This window comes from Girardinichthys multiradiatus, chromosome 24 (genome assembly GCF_021462225.1).
Source record: "Girardinichthys multiradiatus isolate DD_20200921_A chromosome 24, DD_fGirMul_XY1, whole genome shotgun sequence".
Taxonomy (NCBI): Eukaryota; Metazoa; Chordata; class Actinopteri; order Cyprinodontiformes; family Goodeidae; genus Girardinichthys; species Girardinichthys multiradiatus.
Genome location: NC_061816.1, coordinates 12,860,236 through 12,878,488, shown reverse-complemented (window position 1 = coordinate 12,878,488; position 18,253 = coordinate 12,860,236). Strand labels below are relative to the sequence as shown.

At 37.6% G+C, this 18,253-nt stretch overlaps 1 protein-coding gene across 2 annotated transcripts in view; it reads right to left on the bottom strand.

The window, feature by feature from the left end:
* LOC124861680 (rho GTPase-activating protein 6-like) overlaps nucleotides 1-16,912 on the bottom strand; it is a 93,074-nt gene extending 76,162 nt beyond the window's left edge. Inside the window, exon 1 of one of the 2 annotated variants that reach the window (XM_047355589.1) lies at nucleotides 16,251-16,912. In XM_047355589.1, coding sequence (XP_047211545.1) covers nucleotides 16,251-16,727 — 477 coding nt within the window. In that variant the 5' untranslated portion in view covers nucleotides 16,728-16,912. The remainder of the gene's footprint in view (nucleotides 1-16,250) is intronic. The other variant, XM_047355588.1, reaches the window with a different exon arrangement.
* Nucleotides 16,913-18,253: the final 1,341 nt, after the last annotated feature.

The following is an 18,253-nucleotide window of genomic DNA, read 5'->3' as shown; positions in this document are numbered from 1 at the left end:
ATGGCCCTTTTTGCTACACACTGTTCCTTTAAGGCTCTAATTAATCTTACACCTCCTACTTGCATAAGTCAAGCCACTGAACCCATTTTACAATATAAAAAATGTAAATCATAAGGTTTGAAAAGTACGTTGCCTCCATATTATAAAGAGTAAAAACTGTGTTTGAGAGTCAGTTTAAGAAGAAAAGTCTCATTCTTATAGAGCTGAACTTTGAAACTATAACAAAAAACATAAGAAAATGTATCTAAATCCATTCAGAACATGGTCATTTCTGACATGACAAAATGAAAATAATTTCCCCAAAACTGTCCACTAGATGACTCACACACAACCCAGATCACTAGTCATGTTATGCACTGATTTCTTTTGCACTACAATCAGCACTTTGCTTTGAGCTATAAAATGCTTTGATTAAAAGTTAAACCCACTCAAACTATACCATATAGTATGTTATGCTGTATGCATGAGCCATCATCTCCTTGAGCCTCTAATGTTTAACTATTAACTACTATGTCTTTCTCTGCTTAACTCCTGGAACTTGAGCATGTCAATCCATTCCACTGGTGAGCTATTTTCTATTTATAGCTGCAGAACTCCGGCCTGCCTCTCTCTACTTTGCTTCCTACTGTGTGGCAGTTTTGTGGGGGTGGCAGAAGAGGTGAAGGAAGGTCATTAATGTCCTCCACTTTAAAAGTGTTTTATTTTTCAAATCTAGAGATGTATTGATTTATATGTGTTAGTTTTTGTTTTGTTTTCAGTCAATCTTCGACCTTGTTATGGTTCACTTAGCAAAAATGTAACCTTCTTTCATGCCATCTGAGTTTCTGAACCTAAGTGAAACACCTGTGGAGAGAAGAGAGCATAATAGAGGTCCCAGCACTCTGCATGATCTAAAACTCCTGTCCTTGAGGGCCATTGTCCTGCTTTTACATGTGTTCCTGCTCCGACACACCTGTCTCAAATACCTGAAAGACCCCCTCAGCCTTCAGTTAATTTTTTGCAGTCATGCTAATGACCTAATCCTTTGATACAAGTGTGCAGAAGCAGAGACAGATCTAAAAGTGTCAGGACACCTTCCCTTAGAGAGACACCCTTCCTCTTTGCTTCTAAAGAGACTATGCAAAGAGGAAAGGTTAAAGATCCCCCTGTCTGTATGTTCCAACCTTGTGAAATGTTAGACTAAACACTGTCCTATTGGAAAGAGGGTGTTGTAAAAAGATGTACTGAAAGAGGTTCCAAATTCTACACCGATTGAGATGGTCAGATGCAATAATCATTCCAATAATTAGCAGAAACACCTAGAAAAAGGTCTTATCAATGAATGCGATGCTGGCTTTTTCTCCACATGGCAAGGTAGAGATTTGAAGGTAAACTTATCCTTTAAATATCTTAGAAATACTACTTAAAGAAATCAAAAGTATTAAAACCTAATAATTCACAGTGCAGCACCTTGTTCATACATGTTGAATATTGGACATCACAATTTTGTAATTTGTAATTGTGAAAAAATGTCTGACTGACTGACATTAAAAACTATACATTTTTTTCAACTTTACAATGATTAAGTACATTAAGATCTGTGATTGTTACATGACAAAATATGTGAGGTTCTGTATACTCAGTGAGCCAACAGAAATAAAATTCATTGAAGCTTCGTTCTGAACTAACACAAAGAAAGTGAACATATATCTTCAATAAAAGGCATTTGTGCATTTGTTTAAATGATTAAAGTTATGTAAATGCTGGTAGCCCTGAGACAAAATGCTTAAAGGAAACAAAGATCATACTGCTGCAACCTCTTAGCATAATGTCTAAAAAGGTGAAGGTTGATTTGCATGATATAACCCTTTTATGATGCCATGACTCCAATTTTACTGAGTTTGAGTTCCTTCAAAACTAAAAATGTGAAATAGTATTTCAAAACTGTTAGCAGGCATGTCTATGAAATTAACACAGGAAAAAAGTGAGCTTCTTTTCAGGGAAAATAAAACTATGCACAATGTAGAGGAAGTCATCGGGGGTCACTCAGTCAGTAGCCAGCCCCGGGGCAACAGCAAAAAGCTCTAACCTGGAATTCCAAATAAATAATTCCCTAACGCAACCCCCTCCCCAGTATGATGCTGAAAGAAGCCCTGGCATGCTAACACACAGCACAAGACAGTGTCAAAGCAAAATGCATGGTCTCCAAATTTCTGAACTATTTGCTCTAGGTTTTTTTTTTTTTTTATTTGACTTGTTTGATCAATAGTCTTAATAACTTTGCAAGAAGATTAAGCACTTGTGCATGCACATTTCTCAAAACCTAATCATTAGAATGGCCTGAGTTCTCAATTAATTAGTCACTTCCTGTTGATTTACCCGCTAAAGTACAAATACACAAAATAAGTCCAGGCTTGTACCTCATGATAATATTCCTTTCATTGACCACATTTGAATAATTATAAATTAATGGGAGATGGAGCTGAGCCCAACTGAGAGTTGAAGAAGCGATAATGTTATGCTGTATATGGTAAAAAAAAAATATATATATATATCTATATATATAGATATATATATATAGATATATATATATAGATATAGATATATCTATATATATCTATATATATATAGATATATATATATATCTATATATATATCTATATATATATATAGAAAGTCAGGAGAAAAGTGGCAAATTTCTGCCTATGATCAAAACTGTTATTCGAAACGCAAAAATTCTGACAGCATTCAGATTTTAATTTCTGCTCTAACTAGACTACAGTAAATTAGCTGTCAAAACATTATACTGGTGACTTAAATCCTATCTTCATTTGGCTCGGACAGAGATGAAAGTAGTGGTTCCTAAAGTTTCATGGCAAAGCATGCAGAAGCACTGTTTGGAGAGTGATATTGGGGGGAGGGGGACAAAATCAGCCAATTTATTGGCCAGTTCTACTGGGGCACTGGCCCCTCTTGGCCCCTGTCTAGAACCGCCCATGCGTCTCAGGGCACTTTACAAAGTCAGTTACATTGAATCACAGATTTCAAGTCAAATACATACATTCCAATTGTCTAAACAGAGGACAGTCGCTTGCATTGTGTTGTTGATTTTGCACCAATCCTTCATACCGAGCATGCATGTAGAGACAGTAGAAAGGAAAACTCCCCTTTAACCTCGATCAGAACCAGGCACAGTGTGAGCAGCCATCTGCCATGCCGTTATTGATTATACATCATCTTTGGACACATGAAAAGTAAAAACCAAATAGGAATTGCATGTTTTTGAGGATTAACATTAAAATCCATATAGTTCATCTGTGTTTTCTGTAAAGAGGATATTTGAAGCAAATGTGCTGACACCTTTATTATTGCACGTTGTGTCATTAAGACACAAGTTGTCATCTACAAAACAGACCTGTTAAAAGGCCTTGCATCAGTTCAACATGTTTCCAATAAAAAAAAGTTAAGACAATTAAATCTAATGGATACAAGTGCATACATAGCAGTAATTAAAACATATACATACACTAGAGAAACTAAAAAGGTTAGTGGGATATCTTCCTTGATACAACAGGCAAATACAGCTAAGGACAAGTAAATGTGTGGATTGAGTGGGATGATATAATTCCTTTGGGCTCATTTCTGAGCAATGAGACAGGAAATGAACAAAAAGTATTTATTTGATACATGCACACATACACACACTCACTGAAACACACACAACCTACAGAAGGAAAAACTTTGAACATTGTTTTTTTAAAACTGTAATTCAGTGAAATGATTAACCAAAAAGCCATTGCATGGTGTGTACTTGCATCAAATATGCGCTTACATACTGTTGGTTAATCGCTTGGTAAGTAGAGGCTAGAAGTAACAGGCAATTGAAACTCAATGGCTGGATCCTTTTAAAGACCACTTATGTGTGTATAGTTTGCTGAGCCTGTGCTGTAACATTTCAAAATACATATGTGGACATAATCTTTAGTGTTCCCACAGCAACAATGACTGTTTTTGCACCAATAATTTGTCACGTTTAAGTTTATTATCACTCCTGGTAAAAATGTGCAAACTTCCTTAAAATAAATTAATCTTTTACTCAAGTAGCATAATGTCACACTGAAAAATGTAGAAATGTCCAACATTTAATTTGAAAACATTGATTTACTTAAGAAAATAGCAAAAAAGGCACAATTATTGGTTCTCATGCTGTTAACACTTTGTAGAACCCCTTTTGCTAATAGAACAACATTCGTTTTCTATAGGATTTGGGTCTTGGGATTAAAATGGCCATAGAATGCTGATTTTGTGTCAAAACTATTCCTGTTTGAATTTGCCCTTTTATTTTAAGCAATTATTCTGATAAAAGAGAAAATGATGACATTTTCAGTTTACTGGTAAAGTCCACCAGAGTTTAATTTAAAATCTCAAGGTGCCAAGATTCCCAGGAAGGAAATTAAGAACATGTTATTAGCAACTTTTTTGTTGCCATTTCCAAACTCATGACAATACTATATTTACTTGAATGGCATGTTGTCTTGTTTCCCATTTGGAAGAGTGTTACAGAGAAATGAGCTTCTGTGTCACATCATACCTATACCCCAGGGAAACATATAAGTATTAGAAGTACCTAGGAACTCGGATCACATAAGAATAAAAAATAAGTGTTAACTAAACTCAAATAAACTGAGAGTTTTTCAAAGTGTTTTTATTGAAAACCTTTATGATTTATCCTGAGGATCATCATACATTGTTACCAAATACATACAGTGGGGGGCTAAACCTGTACACCTGTAGACTCTTATATGCTGAACTCTCTGTTCTGCCACGCAACTTAACAATTTCACCCCTACTTTTAATTGTAGTGTGTCATTATTTTTAAACATCTGCTTGGTCATTATTAGAAATTCTGCTGAGGTAAAGCAACTTCAAAAATTGCTTCATTTATTCATCATTTTCCTTTTTTTCTCATAAAAAAGACAAAATGTTAGTCTTGGTATTAGAAGTTTTATTACTATTTAATTATACTACGGGGCTATTATTGTTGACATAATATTAGATTTCCAGCCCTTAGAGTGAGTTTAACCTTTATAACATTTTCTTAATGTGTTTTGATTGTTTTTCTCAAGATGGGTTAAAGTTCATCTAGGTGCCCCTCTCAGAGGATCAGGAGACTTGGTGCATTCAGAAACCTACTAAAACAGATTTTTTCCTAATGCAGATATGCGGCACTGTGTGGCAATTTTAATCATGTGGCCTCAGGGTTAAATGTCTTGCTTACTTGTGTTTCAAAGTGGGCCTGAACCTTACAAGGCATCATCAAGCCACAGTGTAAAGAGGCATTTACAAATTAAGTATTTGTGCAGTGATTAATTAAATAATTTGCCAAAGGTCATCTTTTGCAAGATTAGTCTGTTTAGAGATGTTATGAAACATTTTCACTCAGTGTGAGTATCATATCAGCGCAGTTTATAGACGGCCTCAGATGTCCCAGCATCCTCTCTCTGGCCCATGACAAACCAGATTAGGGAGAACATTAGCGAATATTAGGATCTGTGTAGTAATACACAGAAAAAACACACGATGGACATCTGGTTTTATATGAGAAAGTTCACCATTGGATTGTTCACCCACTGGTTTTGGATTCGCTCGCAAGTATCCATAAGTGCATTCATCGTCACAAAAGTAACTCAACACTGCTGATTATGAACCGAAGAAGAGGTTTAATCTGCAACAGGCATAAAGATTCTGACTACGGAAATTGATGTTTACTTTTCAGCCGTCTCTGTTTCAGGCCGTTCGCTTTTCCTTTATTGTTGAGAAAACATCCCAGAGGAGATGTGAGCTCGCTCAGAACCAAAACAGTGCCAAACAAACCCTGCTGTTTCATATGGTTCTTTTCAGCAGCGTATCGTGGAAACTTGTCAAAAAATGACCCTGTGAGGGATTTAGTTACTGAGCACAAATGAGACAAGGCATAAAACATATTTTCACACACATTTAGAGTCTTTCTCAGACATCATCTTTTAATGGCCTCAAAATAGCATGTGTCCTCTCTAAGCTATTTAATTTCTCTGATTAGCTAATGGGCCAAAAGTATGAGGCTGCTGTTAAACCAACAACTTCCCCAGCCTCAAAGATCGGATTCTTCTCTAAACAATCTAGCTACTAATCATGTCAAGCTAACATCTAATCATGCCAAGCTAACATCTGTATACAATCTTCTTTTATGGATAAATTTGTAGATGGCAAACCAAAATTTAAGGTGCATTTCACTGGCAACTGACTGTTTATTTACCAGTATATTTAACCAGAAAAACTCTATACATCAATTTTCTGCCTCTGTTGTTTCTATTGGAGCTTCCCCTAGCTATGCTACTAGATCTTCCTCCAGTAACAATAACACTGTGATGTTGGAGTCCTTTCTTCAAAGCTGGAAGTGGTGTGACATTAAGATGCGGGGACACAAACACTTGACAGCAATGTCATGTTTAAAGTAACTTACTCTGCCCTGACACAGTACGTTTTACACCCTTCATCCCAACACACATGTACTATACAAAAATGGAAAGAATCATAAGCTGCCTACATCCTTCACGGACATGTTTTTACAAAATGTGTTTTAGTTCTTCGTGCTTAGACCCACATAAAAAACTAATTTTTAGATATATGAGGAGAGAAAAAGCTGCTTTATTATGGCATGGTATGTTATCGTAAAAATATTGGTTGGATTGACTGGGTTTCAGTGAAAACAAAAATGTAAATCTACATAGACTAAGCAGAGAACACTTAATCTCCCATACTGAGAAGAAACTTTATCAAATGTCATGATGAAAAATTAAGATCGCTAAAATCTTCATTATTAGTCACAGGTTTTTTAATACATCTAAGGAATACAGGCAACTTTCCTGTCCATTAGTGTCATCCAGTCCTATTAAATCTAATAAGCACCATAATCAAACTACATCCCTTTGCAGACTTGCTGACATACATCCAGAAATTCTCCCTAGAGGGGAAATTTACCAATAGAGGTTATCCTACCAGGGTGGGCAGATTTATTGAGTGGGAAACAGCTTCGAAGGTGAAGTAGAATTATTCAGTGTATAAACAAGTTTCATTCAAAGAGAAATGTTATCTTTTGACCAACTATTTAGTGTGGCTGTATTCCCTTCTCCTGTCATCTTTCTGTTAATTACAGCTCAGTCATTAATGAAAGTCATTTTTCCTGGAAATGGCCACAAACATTTCTGTGAAAGTATTTGCCATTCCTTGTTTTATGCTTTTTTTATCACACTGAAATGTTTCACATCATCAACCAAAAGTTTAATATCAGACAAAAGCTAAATACAAAAAGCCGTTTTCAATTACTTGATAAGGGAAAATGGCAAATCAAACCAACATGGCCTTATTTGAAAAAGTAATGGTCTCCTAAATCTAATAACTGGTTTTACCACCCTTGACAGCAATGACTGCAATTAAGTGTTTGTGATAACTAACGATGTGTCTTTTACATCCCTGTGGAGGAATTATTGCCCAGTCTCTGCAACATCAACTTCCTGGTGTATAACTGAAGAAAGTTTGAGCTTGATGCCATAGGCTTATTGTGAGATATTCTTCTTCAGGATTTTTCTTTTAGATAGCAGAATTCATAGTTGATAGTATTAACTGTGGCAACCCCATAACATTACCCCACCACCACCATGTTTGACTTTTAGTATCATTTCATTTTCTGAAAAAGGTGTGTTAGATTTCTACCTGATATAACTGTACACATTCCTTCCAAAAAGGTCCAGTTTTTCTTTATCACCCCACAGAATCAAGACAATGTGTGGGAAAAGTGAGACAGACATTTCTTGTTGATCGGCAGGTGTTTTCAAATTGGAAGTCACCCATGGATGGTTTTTTTTGCCCAACCTCTTTTCTAATTGTTGAATCATGAACACTGACCGTATCTGAGGCAAGTGGGTCCTGAAGTGAAGCTTCTAGGGAACTGTTCCATGTCTCTTCATCAATGCATAATGGTTCTCATTTTGGTTTACGGATTTACTTTATCATCTGTTCTTAAATTTCACTTGATGGGGACATGATGTGTTGCTTTCTCAGATCTTTAAGCCTACTTCATGATTTAGACAGGTTCAATTTAGGTGATTTGTTTTATTCTACAGAACTGGCAGTAATCATCAATGTTGAGACTAAATGAAAACGTGAGAGTAATCTTTGTCCAGTTTAAAAATTGTTTGATTTAAAGCAATAAAATGTGATTTGTAATTATCCTAAATTCCCTTATTTAGCTGACAGTAGAGAAAAAGTCCTCTAAGCTTAAATCACGCAGCTGTGAGGTCTGACTTTGCCTTTAAAACAACTGTAGACTGTTCCACAATCCTCCGTCTCAAGCCAAGAAAATCAAGCTGTATTTCATCACATTTTCAGTGTTTTGATGGGAGCTCTTGCAACACTGTGATGACATCCTATGCTTCACTCCTTGAACTAGATCTTGCCATATACTACTCTTAACTGCTCTTTCTCTGATACAGCAGAAACCTTCAATCCATAAGAACAAGCATATCTAAATCACTGAGGCTTCCGAATGTTGGCTGAACTGCATGGTTATCTGATTTTATTGTTTTTTCTTGGGTGTTTTTGCTATGAGCATTCCACAGATGTCAGCCTGTGAAGGTCTAGTTCCTCCAACGCAGCCTCATCATTTTGAGGGAACATAGGGAGGAAATAAGGGAGGAAAGGCAAAATGGACAGCATTGGGTTCAGAAGTTCAAGCGTTTGTTTCTGAAGCCTGTCCAAGAGTCAACTGATGGTAAATGTATCTTCACCATACAGGTTCTTCCCCTGCTTTAGTTAACAGCTTCATTCGCGTGATTGAAATAACTACGGGTTTATGACTGATGATAATGGAATTAGCAGATAAGGCATATTGACTTTGGAATGCCTTCTTAAATTTCAGACTGTGGTTGTTTCCAAGTTAAATGAAGCTGCCATCTTCAAAAAAAATTATATCTGAAAACACTACACGTGTATTGATAGCTTGTTCATTTCATTTTTACCTGGAATAACTCATAGGGTATTTACTGTAAAATTCAACTATAGTAAAAAGGGGGAAAAACTGCTGGCCCAGATCCATGTGCAGTTTTTATGATTCACAATATCAGCAATGGCAAACTTATACTGCAGTAAATATATATTTAAGTATGATAAACATCAATGTTGTGGTTCAATTTCAATCACCATACCCGGGCCTTATTACTGCCAGACCTGTGGAGTCAAGAAATTACTTAATAAAACCTGTCTGACAACATGAGATAGCCTAAATTATTTCAAAAGGCAACACATCATTCCTTGTCATTTCAGAATCAGAATCAGAAAAGCTTTATTGCCAAGTACGTTTTTGGACATACAAGGAATTTGTTTTGGCGTAGTTGGTGCAATACAGTACAAATTAAACAGTATAAACATATCTACAATATAATATAAATATATGTGCACAGTTTTAAGTGAGTGAGAGTAAAAGTAGAGCAGTATAAGATGCAAGAGCGGTACAACAGTGCAGGTGATCATTGTTCAAGTAAAGCAGGAGTCCAAGCTGAGCGTTAATGTAACGCATAGAGTTTCTAAGGCTTTGGGAGAGTTCCAAGGCCCATAACCCATGACCCACATCATATTTGCTGAAGCACATATTGGTGATCCCCAAACACTTTAGGGAAATTTGATGAAAGCATGAATTGTGTTCATTACCATAAAATCAGGGAATGTCCAGCCATCCGTTGGTAACAATAAGATTAAGCCTACATGGGTTACACAGCAGGGCAATGATTGGAAGCACACCAGCAAGTCAATCTCTAAATACCTCAAGAAAAACAAAATGAAGCCTTAAATGTGATCTAGTCAAAGTCTGAAATTTAAATCGAATCCGCCTGCGAGAATTATCCTTGTAACGTGACAAAATTAGGGGAAAAATACCTTTTCATAGCATTAACAATTTTTCCACAAGTTGTCTGTGTGGCTCTTGCATTTATATATCTTTAATAATTGTCCCAATAGCCATTTTTTCAAGTCCCCAAAATGTTATGTGTGCTAATTTTTACTACTAGTAAAGCTGGTGGGTTAAGAAATTTTAAAGCCTTTTTCATGTCAGTGCCCATTATGTTTGTATTTTCAGAGCTCGCATTTTACAGAATAAAATGCTCTTTAAGGGAGTTGATACTCCCAAGATACTTCAGTGAAACTTAAGCATGAAGGTAAAACCAAGAATTTACAGCAGTGAAAGCTGCTCTGCAAAGCTCTACTTAGTTATCATTACAGCTGGGTGTAGGTTCAGCCAATATAATGTTGATTAAAAGTATATGAAACTTTAATAGAAACATCATTTGAAAAAGATACAAGGAACAAAGGCAACTTAAAAAAACTGACCTGATACAAATACTACAGCATGTTAGTAGAAGTTGAATGAGGATGAGTGAGTGAGCCATGGCATGTTAATTGTCCTTTGAAGTTTAGAGGCTGACACTGTACAAAATGCACAAAATGAAGGTTGTTTATTTGACCGTTTGTATAACATTCAAATAGTGGCCCAGAATGTACATTTGAAGAACATGTTCCTTCAAGTGTTTTAATGCACATGTTGCTATCAGCTTATGTAGCTAAAAGTATTTAACCTAGTCTCTTAGCACAGTTATTAGCAAATCCAATAACGTTTTTGACTAGACACTTTTAAGTTGGCTCTATTCTCATTCCTCATAATGTAAAATTTTACTCTATCTCTAAACAAAATTCAGTTCAGCCAACTGCCTTGAGTACTTTAATTTAAGTATCCTCAGTATTACCACCTACATATGTAAATCTTTGTTTTTAAAGCTCAGCTCTACTATTAGCACATTGTGTAATGGTACCATACTCTCCTTCTCATGGACTGACGAATATCTCTGAATTATCTGTTACCATTCGTTCAGTAGGAGTTTCAATTCGCTTAGATCCTCGTTGTTTCTAAAAAACTTTTTATGATAAAGTCTCTGTTCTCAGTTCCATTATGGTAAGTGCTGTAGACCTAAAATTAGAAGTACAATGTCAACATTCTGGTTTCCCATAAACAGCAGGGATTCAATAAGCCGACCACTGTTTCCCGTTGTGATGTAAAAAATCAAGACAAATTCATTTTTTTTGCGTTATTGATCTTTTAACATAGAAATATCTTCCTACTAAAAGCAATCACAGACAGTATTTCCATCAGATGTTTTCAACCATTGTGCCTTCGTTTGTGTTTCTTTCTTCCACTCTGTCTCTGTGCCCTTGTAGATCTCCATAAAAAGGCATAAGGCAATACAAATCTGGGCAGGTTGCCTTATGAAGTGTAGACACTCAATTTACAGTGTTTACATTTATGAAATTTACAGTTGGTTCTAAATTCAATCAAATATTTGGATAGTAATTCACTGACTTACAGTAGACTGCCTATTGAAAGAAATGTCTCTGTTAGAATTCAGACGGTTGTTGTATTTGACTTTTGCTGTTAATTATGACAGTCAAAACTACATTTAACTTTATAAAAAAAAACATATCTATTGCAAAAAAGTGAAATATATAAGTCCCACCAGCAGGTGGCGATAAGGTTTTGTAGTGTTCACAAACTCACCAGATCAGACCTTTCACACTTGTTTGTTGGTTTCATCAAATCCCTTAAGCCCTGGTTGAACTCTTTTATTTACTTATAACACGCTTTTAGCCACCACTGAATTTTAAATAATATGAATCCTTAAGTGTTCAGCTTCACAGGGCTTATCTGAATGTCTGTCAATAAGTGAAATTCTCTCTTATATGAATACATTTTTCACTGGCAATTTTAAATAGTGGTTGATGTATTAAACTCTGAAATGTAAAGCTGTTTTTTTTTTTCCTTAAAAATGTAGATGTTTAAAGCCTTGAATGTAAAATAGTTTTTGCCTGGATCTACGGGGATAGTTTATTTACATTCTATGTCTCTGCCCCAGTTGACAGTATGGTAGAAATGAATGTAAGTCTTCCTGATTGACTGAGGAATGTGATTTGTTCAGTTCTTCCCCCAAGTGGGCTTGTGATTGGTAGAGCAGGTCCTTGTGACAACTCCTTCCTAGAGGCTCTGGCTGCCGAGTATCAAGCAACTGAGTTCTGAAACTCGCAGATAGAAATAAAGCAACAGAACCCACAAGTGGCTTTGCCCATTCCAGTCTGATAATACCTGATCATTTGCCAGGTTGGTTTGTGATAGATGTTTTTGTTTGCATCATACACATAATAAAATGTCTGTACATGGACATTTTATCCTGTCTGAGGTCATTATATTTCTTCTTTCATTGGTTTAGATTTATACCTATGTTACACTAATGTTGTCTACCTTGCATTTTTATCCATCTGACTTTGTAACAATTTGATCTCTAGCTGTGTGAGGCATACAGAAATTGTTTGGGCTTGTCAAAGGAAATTTTATTGGATGAGTATTGCAACCCAGAGACTCTACATACAATGCACAATGGTACCACAGCTAACAACGCTATGCAGATGTTCTGTTAGCACTGATGAAGATTCAATTCCTGAATACTTGGCTTGGCTGGGAACTCAGACACTCTTTTTGATCAGTTTAGATATTTTTGACCACTTAGGGCCAGTTACTGATGGTATACAGACCTTTGAACTAATAGCCCAAGAAGGTCAAGTCACCTTTGGAATCACGTGGAAAAACAGAAGATGAGACGATGGAGTCTGAAAAAATGTTACTTCCTCTGTCCCTTACATGAAGCAAACAGTACATTTTACAACCTTCTTCCCAATATAGATGCAATATACAAAACTGAAGAATTGTGTACTTCCTGAAAGGGGCAGAAATTGTTCTTTCACAAAATATAAAATGTTTGGACACTAGAAAACTAAGTTTTTACATATACCAGCAGATGTGGCAAAAAAGAAGCAATATGACAGCAGCTTGAGACAAAGAGAGCAGCGGTCCAGTCCTTTTTCTCCTTATCCCAGGTGTGACGATTGTTGTCTCTGGTTCAGTTGTGGCTTAGAATGTAACAGTTACAGCCAATATTGCGGATATGACTGGCACTGAATTTTAATAACCCAGCCAATACTGTGCTTATCCTAATCTAAAAAATGTTTTCCTTCCACTAGATTTACCATAAATATACTAAAGAAGATAAAGAATTCTGTGAGCAATTAGTTTCTTTAGAAATTAGCTTTTGTGGCTTACCATCCTTATGAAGAGTGTCAATAAACATCTGCTGGAAAACCCCAGCCATATTTAACATTTTGTAGCCCATAACATGGTTGTAACATAACATTTCTGTCTCACACATCTTATTATTATTAGTCTTAGGTGATATTATAATTTTGAGAACCTAAATTTTGTGTTTTCAATACCCATAAACCTTAGAAATTTACACTAACACAAACACCTGAAATATCCCTTGTTTAATTAATTTATAGATGAGTATCAGTTTTTCAGTTGAATTACTGACATAAATGTACTACTTTTCAATGATATTCTCTATTTTTGAGATACATCAGTACAATGGCAGAGTATGTTTTTTGTTGGATCTTACCGTTGTATTTGAGTTGGTTTTGGAATTAGGAACAACACCGAAAGCAGAACGTCAGGATTATTTTTCACTTTTAGATTTCAGCAGTACATTTCAGACGTTACCTTTCAAACTTTGTTTTTTTTTTACATTTCTCAGCCCACAAATAAGATTATCCCAATGTGTTTATTTCCCAAGAAGAGGGAGATCTATACACTGTAGATACAGATGAATAGTATTAGATTGGTACATTAATTCGTACATTATCACTTGGATGTGGATCAAAGTTTATCTGATGAGCAGACAGCAGTACAACAAACATTGCAAGCTTCCACTAGAGCTGAAAACAATGCTTGCAGATTACAGCAGTCTCTGGCAGTCTGGCAGCTTGTGTTAGTGTAGCTGCAAGAAAGAATGTCCTTTCTCTTAAATAAACTGGGCATGCAGGTTCTCATCAGGCAAAAGTATAACAATTCTGTCTATGACTTCTTAGTTTACCCTTCATTTAAAAATTTCCTCTCCACAGCCAAGAGTGTGGGACACATCCCAGCAACATCTTAGGTCTGGAGTTTTATGAAAACCCTGAGGTGCAATAACTTTACAGTCTAGATTGGACTACTGACTCCACGCTGATGGCCTCGTGCAAGCCGTGGTGGGCCTTATCGGGGTGCGGTGGGGGGGGTGTAACTGCATGGAAAATACACTTAAAGTGGTGGGAAACTCTCTGTGGTGAGAACTTGGAGATCCAGAGAGTGGATGCATGTGTGTGTACACAACTAAGAGAAGCACACTGCAATAGAAGTAGATCAGAATTAAGCTGCTGATGGGAGAGCTGTTCAAGGGCCGCATGTTTTTTGACCCTGTCACCGCTCCCAATCGTGAGAACTTTATTCTCAACCGTGTAGCCCTACGACCCTTATGTTAGCGCTGCACGTACGCCCACACGCCTTCACACTCAGCACAAGGACAACAAAACTTACACAGCGAAAGAACATAACCCCTCTTTTTTTTTTTTTAAAAGGAGTAAAATCATCATACCTTTCCACCAGTGCAGGTGGACTCATGCCAACTATGTAGCCTGTAGAGCACCCCCCTCCTACTTCACTTAAAATAAGTCAACCAAGTATGTTTTGGTTAGGATTTCATACCTGCCTGCTCTTCATTCACTCTCAGTTTGAAGTGCTTATGAAGACAAAAGGCTCTCCAAGCCAATGATGGCAGCAGCAGGGGGGAAACTAACTGCACTTCATTGCACCTTTTGTTAGAATTGTTTAATCCTTAAAAGCTCCAGGCATATTTTCTTTTGCGTTCCCACAGGTACAGTGCCTTTGGAAAACGTACCGCTTCACATTTTTTCCCTTCACCACCACAAATTCAATGTATCTTATTGGAAATTGTTGCTTTTTTATACAAATACAGATCTGAAAAGTGTGGAGTGCTTTTTTAATTCAACTAATTTTGCTCTGCTACCTTTAAATAAAGCTAATGTAGCTATGCCACTGTAATTGGTTGCGATTCTGCTTATCTTCTGTGTGCCCGTTGAACAGAAGCATCCCCACAGCATAATGCTGCCAAAAAAAAGCCTTCAGAAGTCACCTAATTAAGAATGTCCACCTGTGTGTAATTTAATCTCACTATAAATCCAGCTGTTCTGTGAAGACCTCAGAGATTTGTGACAGAATATTAATAAATAAAAAAATAAAAACCGCATCATGTAGAGTAAGGAACAAAGCAGACCAGTCAGGGACAAAGTTGTCGAGAAGTTTAACGAAGGGTTAGTTTAAAAAACAACATTCCAAGCTTTGGGGTCACAGACCACTTTTCAATAAATCATCTAAAAATGGAGAAGGGCAACTGCCAACCTACCAAGCCATGGCCATCCACCTAAAGCAGTAGTGCTAAGAGTTGGTCTCCTGGACATGTTAGAAGCTTCCCTAATTCAACATGCCGGAATAAAAAAAATGTTTTGTTACCAGGCACCTGCAGAGCTTGATGGCATGCCTTTTTAATCAACTATGTTGAGGCAGGAACATGTCTAAAACATGCATTACTATGGCCCTTGGACCCTGAAATTGGAGTCCCCTAACTTACACTGAAAGGACAGGCAAGAAGAAACATTACCCAGAGGAGGAGCCAAGAGGTTTATGGTGACTCTGGAGGAGATGCAGAGATCCACAGCTCAGGCGGGATAGTTTGTTGACTGGAACATCAAAAGTTGTACACTCCACAAATCAGGGCTTTATGGAAGAGTGGCAATTAGTTTGAAGTTTACCACAAGTCAAGTAGAGGGACACAGGCACCATTCCTTTAGTGAACCATGGTGGTGGCAGCATCATGACGAGGGGATGCTTTTATTCAACAGGGGAGTTAAGCTGGTTCTAACTGAGGGCAATTGGTTGCATTTATGTATACCAGAGTAAAGGGGGTGGAATCCTACACTTTTCAGATTTCTGTTTGGAAACGTAAACTATTGTATACACTCCTTTGTGTTGGTCTGTTACTTAAAACCCCAGTAAAATACACTGAAGTTTGTAGTTTTATCATGACAAAATGTGGGAAAGTTAGAAAATGTTTTTTTTTTTTTTAGCAAGTTACTGGGTTTGAACCAAGCAGGAATAAGAATCCAAATGGATGATAAGAAATAAACCGGATTGTCACCAAGTACTACAAAACGTGTTATATATATGTTTTGCACATTGTTGGTATGTTTACCTCTGATTTCCACACAACATACGCGTGAGGGCAGGTCGGCTGCACTTTCCGCTGGAGCCACCTCCGCGGCGAGAAGAGCGCGCCGGTGCTCCCCGACGGCGCAGCGCCGGCTCCCCGCACCATAAACGATAAATCTCCTGCGGTATTCCTTTTCGGGCGCTTCGCAATTTCGTAGTCGAAGTGGAAATTGGAGGATGGAGAAACTTCTGAAGGTATGGATGGAGAGGAGACCGATGGTGTGATGGGTTCTTTCAGAGTCGGGATCCTGGAGCGCAAAGCCGGCTTCGCAGACGGAGGCGCACCTGCGTCGGCAGCCGCAAACTGCGCCCCGCTCATCCCATCGGTCCCGGTGCCGCAGTGCCGTATAATAACAGGGTCCAGGCTGCGGGTTTGGCGCAGCCTCCTCTTAGCTATAGCTTTGGAGGCAGGAGATGAGCAGGAAAACACGCTGTTGAGAAGTCCCTGCGCGGCTGACATGTCTCCTCAACTTAGGATCAGCGCAACAACTTTCTAAAGCCTCCTCAGCGAATAAAGGTATTGGGTTTAAAGGTGCTCCATTAAGAGCAGAGACCACGGAGAGCTGGGGACGCTGCGTAAAGACTGATGAAGTGTTCCTCTCCCTTGTGCGTCTTCTGAGGAATGGGCGTGAGTGGAGCTTGTAGAAGGAGGTGGTCAAAAAAGTATTTTAGCCAGCTTTAAACTTCACTTTTCCAGCTCCCTATAAATTGTGGACGAATATTCTGAATCCACAACCTCATCCATTGAAATCCATTAAATAATTAACTCTTAAATATAAAAATTGTGCAGCTTTTCATTAGTAACCACTTAAAGTATGGGCAGAGGCAGTCATAAGACGGGCAGTAGGTCATGTACAGGCACATACACGATTTAGCTGAGATGATTATAGGAGTATTAATCCTCCTCTCCCATTAATCCAACTGTCTGTCTGGCAACAATAGGCCAATCAGAAGAAGCCTTCTGTGTTCTATTATTAGTTAAGGAATAGAGCTCTGGGATTAATGGCTCTCACTTTTTTTATATGCATTGCCTTGCAAAAGTATTTATACCTGTTATATTTTGTATATTGTTGTAATGTTGCAGGCACACACTTCTTTTTTTTTTTTTTTTTGATGGTGGTGGTTGTGACGGACCAAAAAAAATATTTCTAATATTAGACATGCTGTTTGATTTTTTTTTTTTTTTTTTTTTAAGATTCAAAAGATCTCAAAATTTGGCGTGCATTGGTGTCCAGCCACCCCCCTGAGTAAAAACTTTGTAGAAGCAGATTTTAGAGCAACTGTCCTGCAGCTTTTGGATGCACACCTGCTCCAACACACCCAAATCAAATGAATGCCATTCAGTTCTGCAGAAACCTAACAACAAGCGATTCATTTGATTCAGGCATGTTGGAGAGCACCCAAAACCAGGATAGTAGCTCTATAGGACTGGACTTGGGCACCCCTGATTAAAACCATTCTCTTGTAGCCTTTGGCAGGTTTTCTTCCAGGATTGCCTTGTATTTGGCACCATCTATCTTCCCATAAGCTCTGACCAGCTCTACTGTCTCTGCTTAAGAACAAGATCCTCCCACCATGATGCTGCCACCTCCATGTTTCACAGTGGGGACAGTATGTACGTTTTGAAAACAATGTTAACTTTCATTCCTATTAAGCATTTCTTTGGGAGGATACATCACATAAAATACTAATAAAATAAGTAGACGTTTCAGCTTAAAACATGATAAAAAACAAAAAAGTGTAATACTTTTGCAAGGCACTGTATATCTATCCATGCGGCTGCATCCCAGATGTTGCACAGATACAGAGGAGTTCATCAACTTTAGTATGTTGTTGAGGTGAAAGTGCATGTGAGAAAGACAGAGACACTGGGTGCAGGGAGGCAGAAGCATGTGTGGCCCTGTGTGCAAAAGTATGAGGAAAATGAAAGAAGACAGCGGGAGCCCCGAGTGGAGGCCTGCTGATGAGGGAGCTCATGAAGCAGCA